At 39.8% G+C, this 25,771-nt stretch overlaps 1 protein-coding gene across 1 annotated transcript in view; it reads right to left on the bottom strand.

Annotated features, from left to right (window-relative positions):
- Window positions 1–24,542, bottom strand: part of HELB (DNA helicase B) — a 30,744-nt gene extending 6,202 nt beyond the window's left edge. The window contains exons 1-9 of the mRNA XM_032788843.2: window positions 24,112–24,542; window positions 18,315–18,695; window positions 17,389–17,612; window positions 12,458–13,336; window positions 11,073–11,244; window positions 9,911–10,052; window positions 4,712–4,842; window positions 3,430–3,514; window positions 1,508–1,567 (exon numbers count right to left, since the gene is read on the bottom strand). Of these exons, the coding sequence (XP_032644734.1) occupies window positions 1,508–1,567; window positions 3,430–3,514; window positions 4,712–4,842; window positions 9,911–10,052; window positions 11,073–11,244; window positions 12,458–13,336; window positions 17,389–17,612; window positions 18,315–18,695; window positions 24,112–24,319 (2,282 nt within the window). The 5' untranslated portion in view covers window positions 24,320–24,542. The remainder of the gene's footprint in view (window positions 1–1,507; window positions 1,568–3,429; window positions 3,515–4,711; window positions 4,843–9,910; window positions 10,053–11,072; window positions 11,245–12,457; window positions 13,337–17,388; window positions 17,613–18,314; window positions 18,696–24,111) is intronic.
- Window positions 24,543–25,771: the final 1,229 nt, after the last annotated feature.

Raw genomic sequence — 25,771 nt, 5'->3', positions numbered from 1 at the left:
TCTCTGTCATTAAAAATGTAGATCCTACATTTTTTAAAAGATTATGGTGACTGGAGACCAAGTGCAATGTAAGGATAAGATTTAGTCACAGATTCCGTGACTTTAACAAATCTCCATGACTTGTTTGGCTTCAGCTCCCGTGGCTATGGTGGGGGCTGGATTCCCCCTCCCCACACACCCCCCCAGTGGCAGGGCTCAGAGCCAACCCACCACTTGGACTGTCAGTTCCACACCGTCAGTTCCACACCCCGCCCCCCCCCCCCCCCGCCGCCAGGTTGTTTTTAGTACAAGCCACGGACAGTTCACAGGCTTCAGTGAATTTTTGTTTATTGCTTACTTCCTGTCCATGACTTACTAAAAATAATCAGGACAAAATCTTAACCTTAGCAACGGTTGACACCATGAAAGCAGAGAATGAAAGCTAAGTTCTTGAAAGAGAAAAGGATTTTCAGTCAGACTATTTAACTTTTTTTGTTGAAAACATCCCTCAGACATCCAAAACATCCTCCAGAAAAACTAAAGAAGGAAAAACTTGACATTCCTGATGTGTCTAACAACAGGGGGACTGGGGGAAAAAAAGTTTAAAAAGCCTTTAATGCCTTCTTTGTACACCGTAAAGCCAAGAAGAAAAAAGAGGCACATGCCCAGTTTTAAAAAGCCCCAAACATTTGCAGGTTACTTTTATGAATTGAAGTTGAACAGTGGGGTTTTGTTTTTTTTGGTTTTTTTTTTAGTTTGTGGCAAAAATTTGGAAGAAAGGTTAAAGATTCAGCAACCCACCCTTTCAATTAAGGTGTTGAATCTCTAAGATTCCCGAAAAAGACTTACAGAAAAAACAAGGAAGACCACACTTGACATTGCTCATATTTCTAAGATAAAAAAAGTATAAGACACACATTTCAGAACCTCTAAAAACATAAAGCAGCTGTGACAGAGTACTGAGAGGTGGACCTTGCTTCAGCACTCTGGTCACTATCAGCACCAGTTAGGTTTCCTCAGGGAGGGCCTCATTGGTCACAGGCAGGCCTGATAACTGGGGTTAAAAGAGCACAGGAAGGTGTTAGAAGCGGGGCGGGGAGAGGGGGGGCAGCTAGGGGAGCCTTCTGGGGGAGTTTTTAAAAACTGTTTGCAGGTCAACTTTAATGATCAGCAATTGCTCGCAAAAATGTTGGCTTTAGGACATGAACACCTCTTTTAAAGAGAGAGAGAATCACTAGCCAAGACCCAGGGGTTTTCATCAGACTTACAGAAATGTCACGGAATCTTTATGCTCATTTCTGCTGGCTGTTTAGGTGGCATTTAGAGGACATGCCAAACAAGGCATAGTACAATCACCAAAGACATTATATCTAAAACCAATTTTGAAAGTTTAAAATATTTTCATTTGGTGTATTTAGAATTTTGGCCCCTTGTGTGAAACAATTTAAAAACATAAAATAAGATAGATAAAGGGAGGAAAGGCAATGTATACACACTATACACCTTTAGACTCAAAACATTGTCTTACCTGGTTAAATGTTTTGAATAGTGCTGACAACAGAGTTCATTTATTAGATCACAGTCTTGCCTACAAACATGAAAGAGGCACAACCTTAGCAACACGAGGCGTGTACAAAGAATAATGAACATTTATCTAGAAACAAGCGTGTTCAAACAAAGAGGACACATTTTTAGCAACGACAATCTTCTACTGACCATTACAAAAAGTGTTTTAATTCAGAGGTGGTTCAAAAGATGCTGCTGCAAAAGAACAGTTTTGTTTTATTTTAATTCCGGAAGAAGTAAGGCAAGCAGCTTGCAAAGTATATCTAGGTAAATTGGGTTTGGTTCCAAGACAGCACAGCAAAACAAGAATGAGTATATTCAGGTATTAGTGCTTGTCTGTCCATAGACTCTTTGGAACTAAAAGGAGTCCAGCATTTTAATGTTTCTTTTCTGGAAACTTGGAGATCTTAAGAACTCTTGAAAACTTGTCATTGCAGATTATATTCCCACAAGATTTGCTAAATAGTACATTTAAATGGAGCTTAATCAAGAACAGTGTGCTAGAATTTAGAGGACTTAGGTGTGATGATAAATATTCTGCAAGATCCTCTTCAAAGCAGACCAGAGAAATTAAAAATAACTTCAGAACCACTTTGTGTTCACAATATAAATAAAATGTAGGTAAAATATCCATAAATCACTACTACTGTTTTATAGTTTGGGGTTTTTACAACTCCAACTTTCCATACACGCCTCCAAGAAAAGCATCAGAATAAGATAAATTTTCTTTACAATTTAATGCTGCAGGCTTGGTTCCTATTGGATGTTAAATCAACAATTTATCTTAATACTCTTGAGTTTACATTACATGGTAGAGGATCTCAAAGCATTTTACAAATAATTAATTTAGCTTCACAGCACTCCTGTGAGAGTCAGGCAGATATTATCCCACTTTGGGAGGTTAAATGAGTAGCACAATGTCACACAAGAAACCTGAGGCAAAGTCAGAAACAGAGCTCCTCTCAACTATTGATTTTGTGTCTCATTTGCATTAGGCAAAAGGTTCTGGAGGGGGGTTTTAAAATTACCAGCTACTTAGATATTAACGCAGTTCTAGAAATAAGTAAAAATGCAATTGCAATCTGAAGAAATGTGCACAGGCAATGAACCAACCTTAGGAGCAACAGACCTGGCTGAAAAGACAAATAAGGCCACAACCCCTTGCAACAGCATTCCTAGTGTAGATTACCTTGTGTGGTACAATGAATACTCCAGTAATTAGTTGGAAAATTAAAATTACAAACTGACAAAATGTTTTGTAATTTGTAATTACATTTGTTTTACATTTTGTAATATGTAAAATTGAAAAGCTGAGATATGGGTGGGTAAGAGACAATTCAGCTTGTAGAGGATGATTATTTGCTTAGCGCTAGAATAGTTTAACAAGATTAACACGAGACTAGATCGTGAAGAAAGAAAACTAGATCATAAAGAATTTAGAAAACTTAGAATCATCTTCATTAGGTTATAAAGCTGGTCAAGGGTACAAACTGGGAGTCAGAAATTGAATAAGGAACATTGTTCCAATTCAAGTCTGAAAGACAGCTTGTTATCACTTGATTGCTACCACTGGCATGTGAAATTTTGATTTCCTCGAAGTACCTTGAGCAGAGAGCTACTTGTCCCCAGGATGAACATGAACATCCAACACCCACGTGGATAGTTTCTGGCAAAGTACATAGTGCAAAAGGAACCAAATAAATTAGCAGTAGAAAACTAAGCTATCAGCATTCCACATTAAAAAAATAAATCTAAGCCAGAGAGAAGATAACTGGCCTATTTTCGCCAATACCACCACCAGTGTCTTTTACTCAATTTTTAGACATTTTTAGACTAAAGATGCTAGCAAGAGTTATTTCAAAGTCTGCATACATGCTCTGCTACCTTCTGAAAGCGATGAACTGTGATTGTGTGGCATCTTGCAGTCCAGGTCCTTTTTCAAGTAAAGTTTTTATGGCAGTTGGCAAATCTAATAATGGACAAAGAAAATTAAGTATTTAGAACAATAAATAACTTAAGAGAAAAAAATACAAATCAGTATGAAAATAGAATTTGCTCATTTACTTGTTTCAATTCCCCAGTGTGCTAAATTTTGGTTACCTGAAATAGGAAGCTTAATTTAACAAAAAACATTTTTTAATAAAATAAATAAATAAATAAAAATTATGGCAAGCAATGCAGATGTCCCATATCTCAAATCTGGGGACTATGGTGCAGAAAAAGACGTGGGAAAAACCTCTTGCTCCCCTAGGCTACACAGCTTTCTACAATATATTTCACCCAATTAAAAGAAAAACGCCTGGAGTTATCCTTTGATTGGACAGTTCCTAGGGGATTTAAGTATTAAATTTTGAAAAACTAGAAGTTTAAACTTTGTAACATAGCCCACATGAAAATAAATGCAAGTGTTCTGTCCACTCAATAAGTTTCTTAAGAAACTGGAACACATTAATACTGTGACAATTACTTTCCTTCCCCCATGTTATATTTATGGGGAGTTAACGTTGTCTTTTAAAAAAATAAATAAATAAAGGATTGCTACAGTTGTATTTTGCTATATGTGAAATATTTCAAAGGTTAACAAACAAAAGACCTAAAAATCAAAAAACGAACACCAATGTCCCCTGACCCAACACTGCTGGCCAACAAGATGGAAGCAAATTCTGGAGTTGAAGGCCTTGCCACCAGTGCCCCAGAAAAGCTAACCCATGGTGCTATTAGCTCAAACACCTATCCTCTAGAAAATCTTATCTCATTTAAAGTTCTCTCAAATAAGCACCTGATAATAGTAATAAACTTTTGAAAACCGTGGTCCGAAGCTATAGAGCCTTCTGCACCATTCCCATCACGACTATCTCGTGCCACGGTACCCTTTAGAGTAATTTGACATAAATAATGATTTATCCATTTTATTGGGTTTTTTAAAGAACTGCTGTACATGCATTTAATTCCCGATGGGTAAGCTCATAGTCAAAAAATAAATAACTAAAAATCTAATTTAATATTCTATTATTTTGACTAATTCAAATTTATTGAAATGGTTCATTCCTGTAATAGAGTACATAAAATTGATGTTATGTCAGTTAAATATGTTACACTTTGAAAAAGGGGAAAGATGAGAGTTTTTGCAATATTAACAAATTGTTAACCAAGTATACAAACGTACAGTGAGCACCATCTCCAGAAGGCAAAACAACATAAATAAATTTCTTCTCGGGACTTGGCATTGTTAACTTTTCACTCCAGTCACAGACTTTGAGCACTGAGTCAAACTCTGGGAATTTTCGCTGAGAGATTCTTAACCACAAAATAAAAAAAAGACAAAAATAGTTTAACATGAAAACATTTTAAGCTGTGCATCTCAACTTTTTGCATCTTAGTTAAGTTTACTTACACAATTTTATGGATCTCTCCTTTAACCTCTATAAAATATAGACAAATGGTAATCATTCTTTTTTTTTTGTCAAGATTCAAATTTCTTGCTCAAGGTATAGTCAAGGTCCAGACTCCAGAGAAAATAATATAAAAATAACAACAATTATGACAATAAGTAAATAAAAAGATTTTGTGGTCCATTCAAAAGCATCCAGCTGTCTGGATTTGGCCTGAAGTCCACCTATTGACTACCTCTGATACAGACAATGAAAAAGCTTTTTGATCATAACTAAAAATCACAGTAAAGTATTAGTATTTCTTTAATTTCTAAATCCCTACAATGTTGCAATTGATATTTAGTAACCATCCAGACAGTGTCCTGTTGGGGGAATTCAGAATACTACAGAAGAAAACAATCTCTTATAATTGGAAGTGGTAAATTTTGTTAATAACTGCCTACAGCACTTGATTCTCTATAAGGGCCCAGTCCTGAAAGTTTCAGAGTGCCCTGGACTGTTAAAATCAAAGAGTGATGAGGACACTCAACACCTTGCATGACAGGGCCCTAAGCCCTCGATTTTTCAAACATTTAGGCATGATCTTTATTATCAGAACATGAGTAGTCACATTGAACTCAACAGGATTACTTGTTTGCAGAAAATTACGTGCATGCTTAAGTATTCACTTGTTCAGAGCCTAAGTCAATAAAATGAATGACAATATTAAATGTTAAGAGTCTTAAGAAAAAAAATTAAGAAACAACTTATACTTAAGCAGAAAGATATGGTTACATGGGTCTAATTACCTAAATATTGGTTGTATTTCAGTCATTCTTAGAAGTTGCTATTTGTTGCACTTATCATTAGGGTAGATTGATTTAATATTAAAAAGTGTTGTAAATCAACAAGCAGAAAACCTGCATTTAAATAATTGATTTTAATTTTGTTTTGTATTTGGACTTTTTAATTACTTTCCTAAAGAACAGTTCGTTCTCATTGCTTGGTATAAAAATAAAACACTGATTTGCAACTACAGTAGAACCTCAGAGTTACGAGCACCAGAGTTACAAAATGACCAGTCAACTACATACAACTCTACCCCAATATAATGCGACCCGATATAACACGAATTCGGATATAACGCGGTAAAACAGCACTCCGGGGGGCTGGGGCTGTATATCTAGCAGATCAAAGCAAGTTCAATATAACGCGGTTTCACCTATAACGTGGTAAGTTTTTTGGCTCCTGAGGACAGCGTTATATCAGGGTAGCAGTGTACCTCATTTGGAACCGGAAGTACACAATCAGGTAACAGCAGACAAGACCCAGAAAAAGCAAATACTATGTTAAATGTAAAAACTAAAAAAAAAATAAAAATAAAGGGGGAGGGCAGCATTTTTCTTCTACATAGTAAATTTTCAGAGCTGTATTAAGTCAATGTTCAGTTGTAAACTTTTGAAAGAACAACCATAATCTTGTATTCAGAGTTATGAACAACCTCCATTTCTGACGTATTCGTAACACTGAGGTTCTACGGCAAATATATATACCCTTTTTACACTACATTTGGCACTTATTTTTGTTAACCAGGAAGATACAGTGTATCTATTTGTATTTATTTAAGCAATTATACATCTCAATGTACATTTATTCAGATTTTTAATTTTTAAATTTCTTATGTTAGAAAATGGAGAATGACAAATGTCTTATTTACTATAGGATAATTTTTTACTTGGGATTTGTGTCAATCTGCATGTGAATGGAAATTAAAATTAAAAATGCACAAAAACAGCATTTTAAAATTGTTATTAATTAAAGAAAAACTACCTTAAAAGTTGCTGGATACGTCAGAAAAAAAGGTTTACCAAAACAGTTTTAAATTCAAACTATAACTGATTTATTATACAAAGGAGGAATTAACTGTAATTAGTGAATTGAACTGATTGTTTCTGGTCAATGGGGCCATTCTCTGAGCCAAAAACTTGTCTATGCTTTATAATCAACAGCGCTTCTTGCGGTCTGTCTGTCAAGCTGATAACTTTTGAATGCCACATATGATCAATTCCAAATTTTCAGAGAATATTCTAGGCATGAAATGCCATAATCCTACTGATTTTTGGAAAATTGAAAGGGGAAAAAAACAGAGGACACATGGAGCTCCTGCCATCTGGTGAGCACAGCCTCTGCTTCAAGCACCTCTGCAACTGTCTATAGCTCAAAGACCTGGTTGATGGCACCATTAAAGCTTTTCGACATAACAATACTCAACTTCTCTCTGCACATTCTCCTAACAGAGTTTAACATGCTGACACCTGAATTCTAGCAATAGAGGATGGGGGCATGCACACATTCCACAGCATGGGGGTGGGGGGGAGAGGGGAAGAGAGAAAGGGAGATGCTGGTATGCGGGGTAGGAGGGAATGAGTCACAAAGACCCTAGTAGTGAGAGGAGGAAATTAGAGAATCCTGGCATGCGACAGGGAGAGACAGAGCCACAGGCATAGAGGGAAAGGGCCACAGAGCCCCACCTATGGGGGATAAGTTGCAAGGATTTCCTGAAAGAGGGGGATGCGGAAGTGGCCCACAGCTTGTGGGCTACAATGGAGGGATGCAAAAAGCCCCTGCTGAGTGCAATAAGTTTAGCCTACACAAAATACGAAACATGTGACCCCTACGTAAAAATATTTAGGTCCCTAAAGATGCAGATAGGCTCCCAGTGGGATTTTCAGGAGTGCCTAACTTCAGGTGCTTTTGAAAATCTCTCTAGTCACCTATCTGCATGTTAAGATGTCTAAATACCTTTGAAAATTTCTGCCCCATCAACTTCACATTTGTAGAATTAGTAGATCTCATTCTCGCACATTTTTTATTTATAGATTGGAAGAGGAAACCAACTTTTTCTTTTCTATTGGTTTTCTATTCCCAGTCAGTTTTTCAACTTTGAATTAGCTAGTCCAAATGAAGAAAATATTGTCTTTGCACCGGCTAGCTAATTGAAACCAAAAGTAGTAAAGGAAAAGCTTTTCTTCACAACAGAAACTGAAAGTACTGATATTTGGAAAAACATAAATTACCAGCATTTGCTCCTAGGGTTACCGTCTGATCACACAAACCTAAACATTCTTGCCCCGTCCCCGCCTTCTGCCTTGGCCCTTCCCCAAGGCCCTGCCCCTTCTCTGAGGACCTGCCCTGCTCACTCCATCCCCTCTCCCTCTGTCCCTCACTCACTTTCATCTGTCTGGACGAGGGGTTTGGGGTGCAGGCTTTCGGATGGGCCAAGGGGTTTTGGAATGCGGGAGAGGGTTCTGGGCTGAGCCTGGGGCAAGGGTTTGGGGTGCAGGAGGTGGTGTGGGGATTAGGGTGCTGAAAGGGGTGAGGGTTGTGATCTCTGGGAGGAGTTTGGATGCAGGAGGGGGCTCAGGGCTGGCGCAGGGGATTGGGGTACAGAAGGGGGTGAGGGGTGCAGGCTCCGTCTGGCCAGCACTTTCCTCAGGCGGCTCCTGGTCAGCGGCGCAGCAAGGCTAAGGAAGGCTGCCTGCCTGCCCTGACCCTGCGCCGCTCCCAGAAGTGGCTGGTATGTCCATGCCCTGCACACTGCCCACACCCTGAGCGCCGACTCCACAGATCCCATTGCCCAGGAACTACAGCCAATGGGAGCTGCAAGGGTAGAGCCTGCACTAGCCCCACTGCACCATCAACTGGGAGCTGCCTGAGGTAAGTGGGGCCAGTGGACTCCACGCACAGCCCCCTCCGCACACCACCCCTGCACCTCCCATTGGCCGCAGTTCCTAGCCAATGGGAGCTGCAAAGTCAGCACTTGGGGCACAGGCAACGTGCAGAGACCCCTACCTCCACTCAGGGGCCACAGGGATGTGCTGGCCCCATCTGGGAGCAGCGCAGGGCCAGGGCAAGCAGGTAGCCTGGTTTAGCCCTGGGTCCCTTGTGCGCCGCCAGACTTTTAGCAGCCTAAAATCTCCCAGTTTGGCTGCAGCAGCCTCTGGGAGATAAAGGCCGATTCCGGGAGACCCATGGCAAAACGGGGAGGGTTGGCAACCTTATTCACCCCATTTGTAAAGTCTGAAAATAATGTAGATACTTACTGCAATACCCTGTGGCATATTAATAAAGCATGAATTGAAAGTTAAAGATGTTTCCTTCCCAATTCTGTATTTAGTTAAAAGAGCAGGCAACCTTTAACTCATTAACATTTGAGGAGGGTTGAGTGCTACAACACATTGTTTTTAATTAAATCATTTTAATAGATTATAATAAATGTAGGTCTGATCAAAGACTGTCATCACTGCAAATTTCATTTGTAAATAGGTTTATTTTAAGACAAATGTATTTCAATTAAATTTGAAAGTTTTGTGTTTTTTTTAATGTCATTGATTTTATCCGCCCTGTTTATCATGGATTTGTAGTAAACTACCATTTATAAGGTGTAATTGCAAATGGAAGGACAGAATAAAGAAAAGTGTACTGAACATGTTTATCAAATTTTGTACAGCAATTCAAAACTAGTTACAAACAAAACCTTCACTCTGCAAGCTGCTCACGAGGGGTCCCCCTGCACAGAGCAGTTTGCAGAATCAAGGCCTATGGCACTGTGACTACTCATGTGCCTAAGTGTTCACAGGATTAGGGCCTGCAAACACTAACTCACACGAATAGTCCCACTGATGTCAGTGGGACCAAATGTTATATTTATAAAGAGTGAACAAGAAAAAGTCTCCACTTTTGGTGAGTTCTTTTTATTTAATATGCATTTTTTATCATTCACAAATTTTGCATACTTTACTCAATGTTTTGGTTTAAATTGCTCCTTGGTGCTTCAGATGTAATTTCTTTCCCAGAGTTATACATTTGTGAATATGACTGATCTGCAACAGAATTCTATTGTATGTCTCAATGCCACTACCATTTTCAAGACTAAATAAAAGGACTAGGACTTCTATAAAAAAATTCCTCCAGTATATACAAAAAATTCCTACCTTGTGGCATTGTCTACAATTAGCTGAGACTCAGCTCTGTGATTAGTTCTCAGTTCCACAGACCAGCCTCTAGATTTTAGACCCTCAAAAATATCAGCAAGCATGTTGCCAGGGTCAATGCTGGGTAACTGTCTGATATCACCTAAAGAGAAGAGATATTAATAGCATTTGTGATCAGTGATAAATAGTGAACAGAATATCAGTGGAAAATCTGAAAAGAAATATGCTCTCCACCTCTATTAGAATACAAGACAGAGTTATCACATGCATGCTCAGTACAAATTCTGTGAAATTATGCTTCTCTCCAAGAATACCAAAATGGAATTTCTTTGAATCAGGTTGTTTCATAGTTCAAATTGTCTTCCCTTCAGTATATAATACATTAAATCATAGTTCAGAGCATGTTCTATATTCTCAATTCAAAAAGCCATTAGTACTCGATGTCATGCCATCTTGTTAAGTCTCTTCTGTATGATAAATGTCAACACTAAATCAGACTTGTCTATGGGAATTTATACATTTAAATCATGGCATTTGTTTTGGGGAGACAAAAATGTGATCTCCAAAAATGGGCACAGGAGTACAAAATCCTAATTTCTTGTCAAGCTACTTTGTTCTATTTGTTAGATTAAAAACAAATTAGTTCCGGATCTGACTTCCGAACTACCTTAAAATCAAGTATTTTATTTTTCTTCTGTCTAGTTCATATGCTGTCAACAGTCTTTCACGCTGTGTTAAAGAACTGAAGGAAAACTTACTAACAACAAGATGTATTATTTTGGTTGTTGAAAAATCTGAAGGGAAGTAAGTGGTGAAAGCCTCATTATCAAATACTTTTAGAACCAGACAAAACACTAGGAAATATACAATAAAGAATAATCCTGCACTGGCAGGGAGGTATTTTCCATCTCATCTATGCTTTTATGGCACGAGTGGCAAACTCCATGGAATAGAATATGCCTTTCAGGTGGCCCTAAAGATTGCAGCCTCACCATGATCACAGGTAAACTATCATACCTCTACTGGATTTCTTTCAACTAATGATCGTGGAACTACCACTCGTTATAAAACACACTAACACACAGCAAGTTCTCTCACAGATTGCATAACTCAGGAAATATTATGAAATTAGACTAAATTTACACTACTGCTTTTCACTTACCAAGTATAATAAGCTTGGAAAGTTGAGCGTGGTCACACAGCAATTTTAAAACTGAACTAAGCATTTGTACAGATACTAAGCTCCCTTCATCCACAACCAGAACTGTCACAGTAGAAAACTTCCATGGCTTTTGTCCGTCTCTTAACATCCATGAATAAAAACTGTACATGACCTAGAAACCAATCAAAATAAATAATTTAAAGTCCATTCAAGAAATACCTGAAGTTATTAAATTTAAATAACTTCCTTATAAAACGTAAAATGTGGATCTTCCATGCTGAATTTACCACAGCTATCATCTCAGTTTACATCATGAAAATGATTCATTACAGGCTCAAAAGGTTTGATCCTACTCTCCAATAATCATGTACATACCTCCAGAACACACTTTTAGCAGAGCAGAATCAACTAAAACTATACAGAAAGAACGAAGAGTACTCGTGGCACCTTAGAGACTAACAAATTTATTTGGGCATAAGCTTTCGTGGGCTAAAACCCACTTCATCGGATGCATGCAGTGGAAAATACAGTAAGAAGATATACATACACAGAACATAGAAAAAATGGGTGTTGCCATAGCAACTCTAACAAGACTAATCAATTAAGGTGGGCTATTATTAGCAGGAGAAAAAAAACTTTTATAGTGATAATCAGGATGGCCCATTTCAAACAGTTGACAAGAAGGTGTGAGTAACAGTAGGGGAAAAATTAGCATGGGGAAAATAGTTTTTACTCCTGCTGATAATAGCACACGTTAATTGATTAGCCTTGTTACAGCTGGAATGGCAGCACCTATTTTTTCTATGTTCTCTGGCGAACTGCGGCCACCCGGTCAATGGGAGCTGCTGGAAGTGGTGACATGGTGAACCGCGGCCATGGGGCGCTGAGATGCGCCAAGTAAACAAAATGTCTGCAGCTTACCCTGAGAGGCTGGGAGCCAAAGTTTTTCAACCTCTGAAATATAGGGTCGGCTTATGAAAGGGTCATACATTTTTTGATATTTTTACCTATCCATTTTGGGGGGTCAGCTTATAAACGAACAGGCTAATGAATAGTACCATAGACTTTTCAGGATATGTGGAATTGGTGAAAAAAGTCATGTGAAAGCCCCTCATCATTTTTATGCCTCTAGAAGGTACTGTAACACACATTTAAAACAAAGAAGGCCAAAAATTGCAGCTGACATGATGTAAAAAGTCTGACTTGTAAACTTTTGAAAAACAAGGCTGACTCTTAAATGTGGACAAGCTGTGCTTATTAAACGCCATTATGAACAGTTAAAAGATTTATAAGGGAGGTTCAGTTAGCAAACTGATCATTGTACAAAATAAGGAGGACTATACTAAAAGATATTTCTGCATTCTCTCTCAAAAAAGATTATATACCTGATGGAGAGTGTAAGCGGGAAGCTCCGTTTTCTCATTCAGCAAGCTAGCTGCTCTTCCAGTAGGTGCAGTAAGTAAAACATTTAAAAGGTTTTTTGTGCAAACGTTCTCCTGACAAAAATGAGTAAAGGTATTCCATTCAGCAGATGCATCCAGGTCCTTTTCAAAATCATTACAAGCACTCAGCACTTCTTTTTCCACCTGCTTTAAATACTGAAAAAGGCAGCTAACTACAGTAGTCTTCCCACAACCCCCTTTTCCACTTATGATTGTCACTGGATTAGAACAAATCATTTTCACGGCTTTCATCTGATCTGGGTCCACTTCTGTTTCACCTGTAGTTTCTATGTCTTGTACCTGTTCATTATAAAGAAAATCACTGTCATTGTTTTGTATATCCAGGGCATTACTGCCCTCCACTTGCTCTGTTTCAGGAGGCTGGTTATTATTTATTTTAATATCTCCATTTACTTTTGATTTGCTGGTATCTCTAACATTAAGTACTTCTCTCACATCAACATGTAACTGCCATGGGTCATTTTTCATTAGATGATTTACAGAAAGTGCAATGTCTTTTTCAGATTTGTAAAGATGAGAAAGAAATACCAGTTTCTTCTCAACAATCATTATCTTCTCATCTTTCATAAATTTCAAGGATTGCCAGGCATGTTCAATGGGCATATCTTTAGAAACTAAAGAGGTCAAAATGTCTTGTTCTTCATAGGTATGCCCTGTTTCTCTACATCTTTGCTTGAGCTTATTGTATATTATTAATGCATTCTTCTGCAATTCAGGAATCTTCCAGAGGAGATGCTCACACTGACAGAAGGCTGCCCAAGTTGCTTCACAAGTGGAGAGATTCAGTTCTCTGTAGGTTATCTTCCCACCAAAAGGGAAAGAAAGTTTAAATTATTTCACAAGACATTGGTATGTAACTTCAGAACTAATGCTTTTGTCATTAAATACAAATTTATAATTCAAAAAATATGAAGAAGTATAGACAATATGTACGTTTTAACAAATTCTAGGGATACTACCTTCTCAAACCAAACAAAGCAAGGAATTTCAAAGCAAGGGGGGCTTGATCAATCCCATCTGTCATTTTGCTGTAGAAAACTGAATCATTGTACCAAAAAAACACTAACAGAAATTGGGTACTAGAAGAGAGGTTTGTATCAAATCTGTATTCTACCCAAACTATCACCAAGTCGAATAAAAGAGCAAACTGCTACAGTGTAATAAACACAATACATGTGATAATATCCCAGTGCATGTGTACATATTATAGCATGCATACGTAAATAAGATCTCATTCCTGCAATATATTGGCAAAGTAGGATGAAATGGTTTTAATTTACATTTTCCTTCCTTTTGGTGGACTTGCATATATTGTTTTAATATTTTTCCCTTTTTTCTTATAAAGCAAACAAAGATTTAGGAAAACTGGATTAGTTATAAATGGTGGGATTATTTTATTTGTACTCAAATGGGACTGGACACCCTCATAATTCATATCCTCATAGCAAAAGCTGACTTCACTTTAAGGACCAATAGCTTGTAAGAAAGAGTTCATAAAACAGATATTTTGAAATTACAGACTAAACAATGGTAAAACAGTGATCGAGAACCAAATTGTTTCTGTTTTGAGATCTTTGTTCGTAAACATCCCCCCCACACACAAAAAGTATGTATTGACCTCTTAATAAATTATTTTACATACAAGTGTTCTAAAAGCATATTATAAAGTTACCTGGAAACAAATTTTTAAAGGGAACAGAGTAAATTAAATTTGAAAAGAAAATTAAGATGTCTCCATAGTAAAATATCAAGGTGACTGCTCCATTGATTCCTGATATGTACACATCAGCTCTGCAGAGTCTGTTCAATGAAATGCAATTGAACACATTTAGTGGAGCTGCAGTCAAAAGAGAGGAGACTGAGAAAACGCTACTAACAGATGAAAAACGATAGTAAAGAATGTAAAAAATAATTTTTAAAAACCCTTTGTTTCTCATTACCATAGTCCCTTTCAGAATGATTTTATTTCTTATAGTTTAGTGCTGGCCTACTGCTATTAAAAAGTAAATTTACAGTACCACAACGTTATGTCAACTGAATAGATTTCTACTTTGGCAAGCGAATACTGCATTGATCTCTCGATACCAAATTCACATTAAAAAAAAACAGTTAAGTTGAAACTGTGTTTCACTAACAGATTTATTTGGGCATAAGCTTTTGTGGGTAAAAAAAATGACGTCTTCAGATGCATGGCAGTGGTTTTTTACCCACTAAAGCTTATGCCCAAATAAATTTGTTAGTTTTTATGGTGCCACCAGACTTCTTGTTAGTTTTGTGGACGCAGAATAACACGGCTACCCCTCGATACTTGTGTTTCACCAGAGTTCATCTAAGAAAAAGTCTACACATTTAAAGAAATCTAAACCTTCAGGAAGTCTGGAAATGCACGGTTTAGATATACTGCTGATTCTCAATTTATGTATAAGTCATTCATCATTATCACATTAACTTTCTTAGGCTCTGTGTAGACAAAATAGTTGCAGTTAAATACATTTTAAAACCTATTTAACTATGATCTGGTCTACAGTACAAAGTTAGGTTGGCTCCACTATATCACTCAAGGTTGTGAAAATTTTCATACCCTGTGCAATGTGGTTAAGCCAAAACTAAGATACTGTCTACACTACAGACCTTATAACAGCACAGCTGTACTACTGCAGATGTGCCGCTGTCAGGTTTCCCAGGTAGCCACTCTATGCCAATGGGAGAGAGCTCTCTCGTCAGCATCATTAAGCCACCCTGAAAAAGTGGCAGTAACTATGTCAGTGGGAGAGCGTCTCCTGCCAACATAGTTATTTCCTAGCAAGTCACACACCCAGCTGTCCTGCAGCATGTCTGGTGGGCTGCTCAGGATCTGGGCTTCAAGGGTCTGCCACTCTGGGTCAGCCTGCCCCGTGGACTGCCTCAGAGTCAAGAAGCCCAAGACTTTCAGACCAACGGGTAACCCAAGCTGCCGGACTCCCAAGAATCTGGTGCTGGAGAAGATAACTACACCTCTACCCCTATGTAACGCTGTCCTCGGGAGCCAAAAAATCTTATCATGTTATAGGTGAAACCGCGTTATATCGAACGTAATCTGATCCACCAAAGTGCACAGCTCCAGCCCCCCAGAGCACTGCTTTCCCGCGTTATATCCAAAATTGTGTTATATCAGGTCGCGTTATATCGAGGTAGAGGTGTATTGACATGACAATAAGAGTCTGGTCAGTGTCACCGCTGCTATTCAGTGACGGGCAGCAGTGAAACTAACAAGAATCACAATAATTTCAGTCAACAGCTTCCAGGATCCCTGACTCCCTGCAAACCACAAGGTAAGCAGCTGGTGATCCTACCCAGTGTTTTTAAAATGAAATATACCACATTTCAGTGTTTCTAAAAAGAAATATTGTAAGATTTCAGTTCCATAAATATTTCCAATTTTTTTTTAAACTTTTGTTAGGATTCTAGATTAAGTTTTTCTGAAAATTCAAAATTTTTTGCAGAACTGAAATCTGGTTTCCCAGCCAGTTCTGCTTATAATGGGCAGTAAGCTACAAAACTCAAACTACAGAGGAATGACTCACCTCTAAAATATGTTGACTTAATAAGAACAACTAATGTGAATATATGGAGAATGCTTAAGAAGCCAGAATATAAAGTAGAGTAAGTTGGTATGCAATACTAGTAGCTGAAAGCCCACGCTATCACATGGGTATAATTCACAAAGGCATGTAATTCATAAGAGCCAGAAATGGCAGATGCAATCCAGTTTTTAAGTTAACAGACGATGAATTCCAGCGATGATTGAATCTGGTGATATTCTAAACAATGGTTTTCAACCTGTGATCAAGGGATCCCTGGGGGTCCGCGAACTATGTCTAAAGCGTCCACAAAAAGTTGTTACCATAAAAGAGTGTTTTTCAACCTCTGGGCTGCGGACCCCTAGCGGTCTGCAAACTATGTATAAGATTTCAAAAGGAGTCCACACCTTCATTTCAAATGTTTTAGGGGTTTACAAATGAAAAAAAGGTTGAAAAACACTGTTCTAAACTAAAAAAGCTCTCTTCCACACTTGTAGCTGTTTCCATCGCTTCACATTGACTCAGACATTTTAGGCTTCAGAGTGACACACAGTGACATTTCTGGAGTCTCATTATATAGATATGTACATGGAAATCTACATTAACATTAAACATTAAACTCTTAACTATGGTTGGGTCACAACATCTTTATTCAGCCTCACTGTGCCTTACTGAAGTGGGAAACCAAGATTATCTCAAGGAGCTCAGTATCTTTTATATGAAACTCCCTGTGTTTACCCAACCTGAAAGCAATTTCCATTTCTTCCATGGAGTACACCAAGAAACTGAATAATTCCTTTATATTTAAATTATATTAGAAACAGTTGCACCACGATTAGGAAAAATACCTACAAGGTTAGATAAGGTATTTCTGGACCCAGGGGTATGTCTACACTGCATTTGGAAGCGAGCATTACAGCCAGGGATCCACAGACTCATGCTGCCACTGGAGCAGTAAAGCTGTGTGGACAGTGCTTCAGTGTTGTGCCTCAGGCTGAAGCTCAGGCTCTGAAGCCCACACCTCTTCCCCATAACTCTGCAGACCCTGAACCGCAACATCTACACAGGTATTTTTAGTGCATTGGTGCGAGCCCTACTATAATTACTGCAGACATATCCAGAAGATTTCTGTTTAGTGCAGCTGCCCAGGATGGTCTTGAAAAGAGAAAAATTCTCTCTCTTCAAAAAGAAACATTCAGAATAAGCCTCCATCCAAATAATGAAGGGTCACAGTTTGAACAAATAGTATTGAATTCTATGATGATCAAAGTGTAATTAATTCATATTACTTACCCTGCGGAATCCAAGTTTCCATGGCTCCTTTTTTAACATCTCATCTAATTTTGGTAATATCTCATCTTCAGGAGAAACTTTTTCATCACTTTTGCTGTTCTGTTTGGTCACTTTATGCCAGCTCACCGCATTTATAATACGGCAAAAATGACGTGGGAGAAGTCTTGGCAGGAACTCCATTATCACTGGGAAACTCAAAGCTACCAAAATAGTCTTTCCTGTAACTATATATTCATCACAAACCAAGAAAGTATTTATTAAAATATAAAAAGTGTTTGTAGAAGGCAATGTGATTACTTAGCTTAGCAGGCTTTATTCCAAAAAACTTAAAAGGAACTGGTTCTTTAGCTTTCTGTCTGAAAAACCTTTTGTAAACTATTGATACGAGTAAGATTACTTAAATACATTAAAAAATATTTTTCCACTTTGATTAAATTGTGTATTTGACTGAATTTTGTATATAGTCAGTTTCACATTAGTAGTCAAGTCTACCTCCCCTGATGTGTGCGCAACATTCAGTGTGTGTATATATATATATATATATATATATAAAAACCTGATAACCTGAAACATCACCCATCCTTCAGTTCAATCAAATGTCAAATCAAGCAGAACTGCCAGCACTTTTGAGTGAAATGGAAGTTAACTCTTACCAGATCTTCATTTAAGTGGGTTCTACTATCACTTTTTTTCTCCAACTGAATCCTATTCTATCTATATGGTATAATGCCCAGGTCATGCAAAGACTTGCATACATGCTTAAACTACAAGCATGTGAGTAGTCTCCTTTATATGCTCGGGAAAAAAATCTTTGCGGGATCAATACTCCTTTAAAAACACGCTCTATCAGCACGTTAGCATGGCTAAAACATCTTAAAAGCATAACTGTTATTTTTAAAATCCAGTCATATATAAATTATACTTACATGATTGCATAATATAATAAAAAATATCAAAATTTTTCGTCTCAATGAATTTGTTCCCTTGCTGAAGATTTAATTTTGACTCTTGAAACTGATTAAGTTTTTCTTCAAGGTTTCTGAAGTTCAGGTCAGATCTCTCAGGAAAACACTTAAAAAACTCCTCTGTGAAATTGTCAGGAACACAACACTCTTTAAAAAAGAGTGAAAAAACTGCATTTTGGTTTTCCCTTATATCGGTTCGTAGGAAGTATGACGGATAGCCTTGCACAAAGTACTTTGATTCCACCAATTTAACTTTAACATTAACTTTCCACCAAGGGCCAACCAATGGAAAACATCCAACCACTTCATACGTCTTTTGGGATCTTTCATCCTGTATTATAACTGAAATATTAAAAAAAAAAAAATCAGTATAATTTTGTTTAAAACTTTATTGCATTTTGCATAACAAATTCACTAAGTCAAAGCAAACAAACCAAAAAAATTATTTTTTTTCAGATGTAATTTAGTTATAATAATCTTAGGTATTGCTCTTAACAGTAGTAAGTTTAAAAAAAAAATTCAGACATAAACATGATTTTTGAATTGATTATGTTCCTGTCAACAGTTGATGTTGATGTCAACAGTACATCAAATAATTTTCTGGTATGAATAATTTATATGAGCAGTTAAAGCTGCTTACTAATGGTCAGTTTTTGCACTATTTAAATCAATTGCAGCTTTATGTTATTGGTGATAGCTTAAAACTAATTTTAACTCCATTATTTCAAAAAATGACAATATATTGTCCAAAATAATTGAGTTCTTGGACACTTTGATTGCATTAAAGGACACACAACCCCTTGCCTATATTATAGCTGTATACAATGATAAGCTCTGTTATTAGTTTATGGTAGTACTTTCCAAACATTCGAAGCAGAGACAGTCCCAGCTCTGAAAAGCTCACAATCTAAGGACAAACAGATACACAAGCAGAAAGAGATCAGGGAAAGTTTAACTCTACTATTTTCACGTTTTATTTTTGTTACAGAAGTGACAAGAATTAATTCATAATCTCACTAATGAAGTGAGAACAAAGTGTGTAATAAAAGTACAATCGTAACTGGATTTGAACAACTATCTTTGCAATACACATCAGGCAGACTCCTTATAGCCAGGAAGCTACACACATTTTTATTCCAATGGAAACAGTAAAAACTTTAAAAATATAATAAAGTAGAAACTAAATTATTCTAAAGTCTCAGGGAAAACCCCAAACTTTTGGATAATCACTTTGGAAAAATCAAGAAGCAAGCTTGGCAGACTCAGCCAAGTCAGGTATTAGACATTCCCACCCAGAGGTATGTTTATTGTATAGAGACTATACTGGCATAGCTATGTTATCACAACCCCACAGAATAGGCATAGGTAACGTAACACTGAAAGGTTTTTCCGCTGCAGTAGAAACACCATCTTCCCAAGTGATGGTAGCTACATTGACAGAAGCATTCTTTCACTAACATAGCTGTGTCTGCACTGGGGGTAAGTCAGCATAGCTACATTGGTCAGAGATGTGATTATCACACCCCTGACCAACATAGCTATGTTGACCTAACTTTTAAACGTACACCAGGCCAGAGTGACTAGCTAACAGCTCAGCTGAATTTTAGGGTGCAACAGAAGTAGTTGTTGTTTGGTAGTTATTTCAGTCTAATGTCTTAATAAATCGTCTCATTGTATACACTAATTGGAGGTTTCAGACAATGAAAACCATATATGTAATTTAGAAGAAAAATATAAGGAGCTAGGAAAACGTTTACGCCTGTGCTCCTGGGAACTGGTAAAGTTGAAGACCTATCATACTATGGGCCAATTTCTATATAGCTGGACTGGTATAATAGAGTAGAACTAGTCTAGTGGCCATCTATGTCTATTCGGTCACCTATGTCTGGTTCGCCAATAGGGAACAAAAGAAGGTCAGGGTGCCACTGAACTCTACACTTAAGTGTGATGAATATTTAATAACTCATAAAATAATATGCCAAATTAAGGAATTAGGAACATTTCCCATAATTATTTGGTTTTAAATGAGTATTATAAATATGGGAAAATTTGTGAGAGATTTTCACATACTGCAACACCTCACAGGATGAGCCAATAGCAATAAAAAAATATGACTTAGTATTGCCATAACAAGATTCCTTATCTCTTCAGCCCCACAGAGATGGTAAAGGTTTTTTCTAACTTGACTTAGTCCTCATCAAAACTGGAAACGTTATGCTGGCAAATCCTCCCAGTACAGACCAATTTATACAGGCAGAGAATAATATTAAAAGGAATAGCCAGTATGCGTTTGTCAAGAACAAATTATGCCACACCAAATCTCATTTCCTAATATGACAAGGTTACTGGCCTAATGGATGGGGGGGAAGCAGCAGACATGTTATATCTTGATTTTTAATAAGGCTTTTGACCCAATACCACATGACATTCTCATAAGAAAATTAGGGAAACGTGGTTTAGATGAAGTTACTATAAGGTGGGTGGACAACTGGTTAAAAGACCATACTTAAAGGGTAGTTATTAATGGTTCACTGTCAAACTAGGGGAAGGGGAGGTATCTCATGAGGTCCCACAGGTGTCAATCCTGGGTCCGGTACTATTTAATATTTTTATTAATGACTTGGCTAATGGAGTGAAGAGTATGCTTATAAAGTTTGTAGATGACACCAAGCTGAGAGGAACTGCAAACACTTTGGAGGAAAGGATTAGAATTCAAAATGACCTTAGAAATCAGAGAACTGGTCTGAAATCAACAAGATGACATTTAGTAAAGACAAGCGCAAGGTACTTCACTTAGGAAGGAAAAATCAAATGCACAACTACAAAATGAAGAGTAACTGGCTAGGTGGTAGTACTGCTAAAAAGAATCTGGGATGTAGTGGATCACAAATTGAATATAAATCAACAATGTAATCCAGTTGCTAAAAAGACTAATATTCTGGGGTGCACTAAGGGGAAAGTATTATGTAAGAGACAGGAGTTAATTGTCTTGCTCTCTACAGCACTCTTCCTCCCTGACAGCTAGTGATGGCGGGGGGAGGCTTCAGGGCTAGACTGTATTTACATGAACTCACCTGCTCTGCCTAGGTATCCAGCAGACAGAGCTGTGTTACCCAAGAGATCAGTTTCGGCTGGTGTTGGGTCATGAAATGTTATCCTTATTGTATGAGTAAACAGCAGAAGAACTATACGTAGCTTGTCCTGATTGAGGGGGTCACCCTCAGTGCTTAATTTTTGCCAGTGCTGAGCCCCGGCACCTCTACGCTTGGCAGTGCATAGCCCTGGGACCTCTGGGCTTGCCACATTAGTTATGAAAGTAAAAAACTTGCTTGAGCCCCAGCACCTCTTTCATTACAAATTAAGCACTGGTCATCCTCAACTGAACTGCACTCACTAAGCAAAGGGTTTGGATGGCAGATCCCAGGGGGAGACAGGGGTTTTGCTTGGTGATGTGGGCTGTGCCTAAGACACTCAGGCACTCTTTGACCTGCCCCTCTCCATTATTTAAAAAAGAGCTTATTAGGCTCCATAGAGAGTCCTTTGTTTTGTTAAGTGGTCCCTAGAGCTGAAATCACGAATAATCAGTTCTAAGTGCTTAGAGCTGCTGGAGAACAGCATTTCTGTGGAAGAAACAGCGCACCCTGCAATGGCATTGAGGCTCCCACACTGAGAGCTGAAATCACTGAGAGCTGGGTGGAACCTCAAGAGACCGACTTGTAGAGGTCACAGTGGCAGACGGCAGCAGCAGGTGATGTCTCAGGGTCATCGACAATGGAGTGGTGGAATGAACAGTAGCACGACAAACAACAGTGGCCTGAGTGAGCAGCCAGCGTGAGTAGCGAGCAGCTGGAGAAATGAACAAGATGACTTCTCCCCCACACCATCCCATGGTGGGAGGTGAACTCACATGAAAGCACCTCTGAACTACGGGTCTTCACTGACCAAGTATTAAGTCTCTGCATACGTTATCTTGATGCTAGTGGTAGGCCAGCAGATGAATTTATAGATGTTTAGGTTATAGAAGACACATTGGCTGCATTTCTGACAACCCACATCTTAGAAGAGTTAAATGCTTGTAAACTGAACCTCAAAGAGATGGCTGCTCATGCATTTGATGGAACTGCAAACTTCTTTGCAAGACGTAGAGAAGTACCAGCTTTGCTCAGAGAAAAGTGTAACTTTAATCTCTCCTATACACACTGTAGAGGCCATCTACTCCAACTAGAACTACTATGAGCTAAAGAATTTTCAAAAGGCATTTAAAAAGCTATAAATTTAATGTCTTCATTATACTTTTTTCAGCAAGAGTCCAAAAGGACTGAACATCTTGCAAAATATAGAAGATACACTGGGACTGAAGTTCAAATTAGTACAACCTGGGAAAACCCGCTGGCTTCCTCAGGAGTGATCCTTGGCTGTTGTCTTAAAATTACTGCAACCACTATTATTGGCTTTGGAAAGTATCTATCAAGAAAGGACGGATCTAAGTGGTGATGCTAGTGGATTACCTTTGCTACTAAGTTCAGAGAAGACAATTGCCGTTCTCCTTTGTAAGTTTACTGTGAAATCACTTGGGTCATTAAAAAATTCCATCCAGGCATCTGCTATAACAGTAGTAGATCTCTGTCCAGCAATGGAAGCTACACGTGGATCAGAGAAAGATCCATTGAAAATGTACTGGAAGAAGCAAAGACTTCAGTTCAGAAGTTGACCAATTAGGGCACTTATATTAACTCCTTAAATGAAGAGGACAAAAAGTGTTTCTTAAGCCAGCTGAAAACATAAAGCACACAGACTGATTCTTACATTTCTACAATAGCAACTTCTGGATTCTACTCAACCTCTACCGAGCTTTTATAGATGCCGGTCTTATAAAACACTGACAGTGTCAGGCACTACCTGCAATGGAGTTGCCATATGATCAGGACAGAATAGAGAATTTGAACGCAGAGTGGAATATCATATGACGAATGAAGATTTGACTTCAACTTCTACTTTAGCGTCGCTAGTGGTTCTACCCAATTTTTATGTTATGGTTCCTGGGAGGAAAGAAGTAGGAATTCATCTCTTGCTACTTCCAGTCATAAGTTACAGCTGAGCATTCTTTTCCCTCACTGAACAGAATTTTGTGTTCTGAAAGATGTCTCCTGCTACCTGATCATGAGCCTATCATGAAGGACTGGAAGGACCAGACAAGAGAAGCCAGCAAAAATGAATGCACTGCATTCAAGCTGTTCATTAATGGAGCTGTGCAAAATTACAAGAAACCAAGAAGGATGTAGATATAGCACAAAATAGTAGGAATGTGTAACAACTTTAATTTGTGTGATGATTTAAAAACATGATTTAAAAAAATGTTTCATGACCATTTTATTAGATTTAAGTTTTACTATGGTGCCATACAGCCCATCTTCACCCTAATGGTCTCACCCCTCACCAGTCCTCACCCTCCTTCCCTCCGTATTTTTGAACCACCACCATCCATTTCAATTCCTGGGGAAAACACTGGGCTGAGGGAAAGGAAGGTGCCCCAGCGCTGGGACTGAGGAGGAGCCGGAAGTTGGGTAAATGTGTTACTGAAACGCGCAGCAAAACCCTCCCTGCCAGCCCCTCAGAAGCACTGCCTGATGCTCAAGCCCATGTGGCACCAGCTGGGGGGTGAAGGGCTGAGGCGGGCCGTGTTCCCCCACCCCGTGGGCAGGAGGGAGGCCGGCTCGCGGGGGGGGGGGGTCTCCCTGCCCTGGCGCGCGCTCCTCACCCGTTCCGCGCGCAGGCAGGGAACCCCGTAGCACCCGCCCGCTGCTGCACAGCTCGGAGGCGTCCAAGAAGAGCGAGTCGGGGTCCGGGTCCGGGTCCGGGTCCGGGTCGTCCTGCTCCTCCTCTACCTCCTCCTCCCTGCCCTTCGCCGGCAGCAGCACCCCCCACAGCTCGCTCACTGGCCGCGTCCTCCCGCGGCCCTGGGCCATGATTCCTCGCCGGGCCCGGCCGAAGGGGGCGGGCGGCTCCTCCCCGCAGCGCCGCCGCCTCCTGGGTGGGTCTAGCCAGCCCGCAGCGCCCGCACGGAGGGGTCGCACGTCCCACCGCTGAGCCCCGTTCCTGTTTCTCTAGCAGGCCACGCCCTTCCGCCTCTTTCGGCCCTGGGCCCCGCCAGCCACTCGCCCTCCATGGGGGAGCCAGGGGGCAGGGCTCAGTCCCAGCCCCCGCCCCCTCCCTCTCTCGTGGTATTGCCCGCCTTAGGGGGCGTAGTTATGTGGTGCTTCCCCGACCGACCTGGGCGCCGCAGCCTCCACTGAACTGCCGGCCTGCAGGAGTCTGGGTGTCGTTGCTCTTTACACAGCAGCAGGAGCAGCTGTAGTGTGAGGCGGAAACCAGGCTGGGAGGCGAGTATGCTGTCACTAGAGCTCGCGGCCAAGGCCTGGCCACGCTTTTGACTGCTCTGTAAAACCAGGGCCCGCGCTTCCATTTAGGCAACCCAGGCGGTCACCTAGGGCACAAGGATTTGGGAGGGCGGCAGACTGCTCCGGTGGACCTCCTGCAGGCGTTCCTGTGGACGGTCCGCTGGTCCCGCGGCACATCTGCAGGCACGCCTGCAGCAGGTCCACCAGAGCCGCGGGACCAGCGGACCGTCCGCAGGAACGCCTGCGGGAAGTCCACCAGAGCTGCAGGACCGGAAAGCCAGCCCTGCGCCTAGGGCGCCAAAAACCCTGGTGCCGCTCCTGTGTAAAACTGCAGCACCACCGCACACTCACAAGCTGTTTAAAACGTTGCTGTAGTCTGTTGAGCCCAGGCTATTAAAGAGAAATAAAGTAGGTGAGCGAATATCTTTTATTGGACTGGTGCCTGCTGAGGAGAGACTTAGGCGACTAGTAACAATTGATGATAAAGGTTATGGTGGTATTGCATTGCCCCATACATGGTGCTTCCAGCACAGCCCAAATTTAGGGTATGGCTACACTTGCAGCTGTACAGCACTGGGTGTTAAACCTGTCTTTGTACAGCTGAGTAGGACAGACTGCAGTGCTTTCCCACATTGACAGCTGCCAGCGCACTGTCGTGGCCACATTTGCAGCGGCATTGGGAGCAGTGCTTTATGGACAGCTATCCTAGCGTTCAAGTGGCTGCAACATGCTTTTCAAAAGAGGGCGGTGGAGTGGAGTGTGACAGGGAGCGTGGGGGGAGAGAGTGGGTTTTTAGAGTGCAGACACTGTGTCAGCAACTGCCTTGCAAGTTTTGACACCCTCCCCTCCACCCCTCTCTAACTCACTGAAAGCAAACAGCAGCTGTTTGGTTTTTTTCCAGATAAGCAGCTGCTCACCGAAAGGGACCCTTCCCCTCCCCCTGCATGCCTCTCTCTCCAAGCAAACTTTAGCTGTGGGCATTCCAAAGGGAGCACCCCCCACCTGCCTCTACTCATTCAC

Source organism: Chelonoidis abingdonii, chromosome 1 (assembly GCF_003597395.2).
Source record: "Chelonoidis abingdonii isolate Lonesome George chromosome 1, CheloAbing_2.0, whole genome shotgun sequence".
NCBI lineage: Eukaryota > Metazoa > Chordata > Testudines > Testudinidae > Chelonoidis > Chelonoidis abingdonii.
The sequence above is the reverse complement of the archived record's forward strand: the minus strand, read 5'-3'. Positions and strand labels throughout refer to the sequence as shown.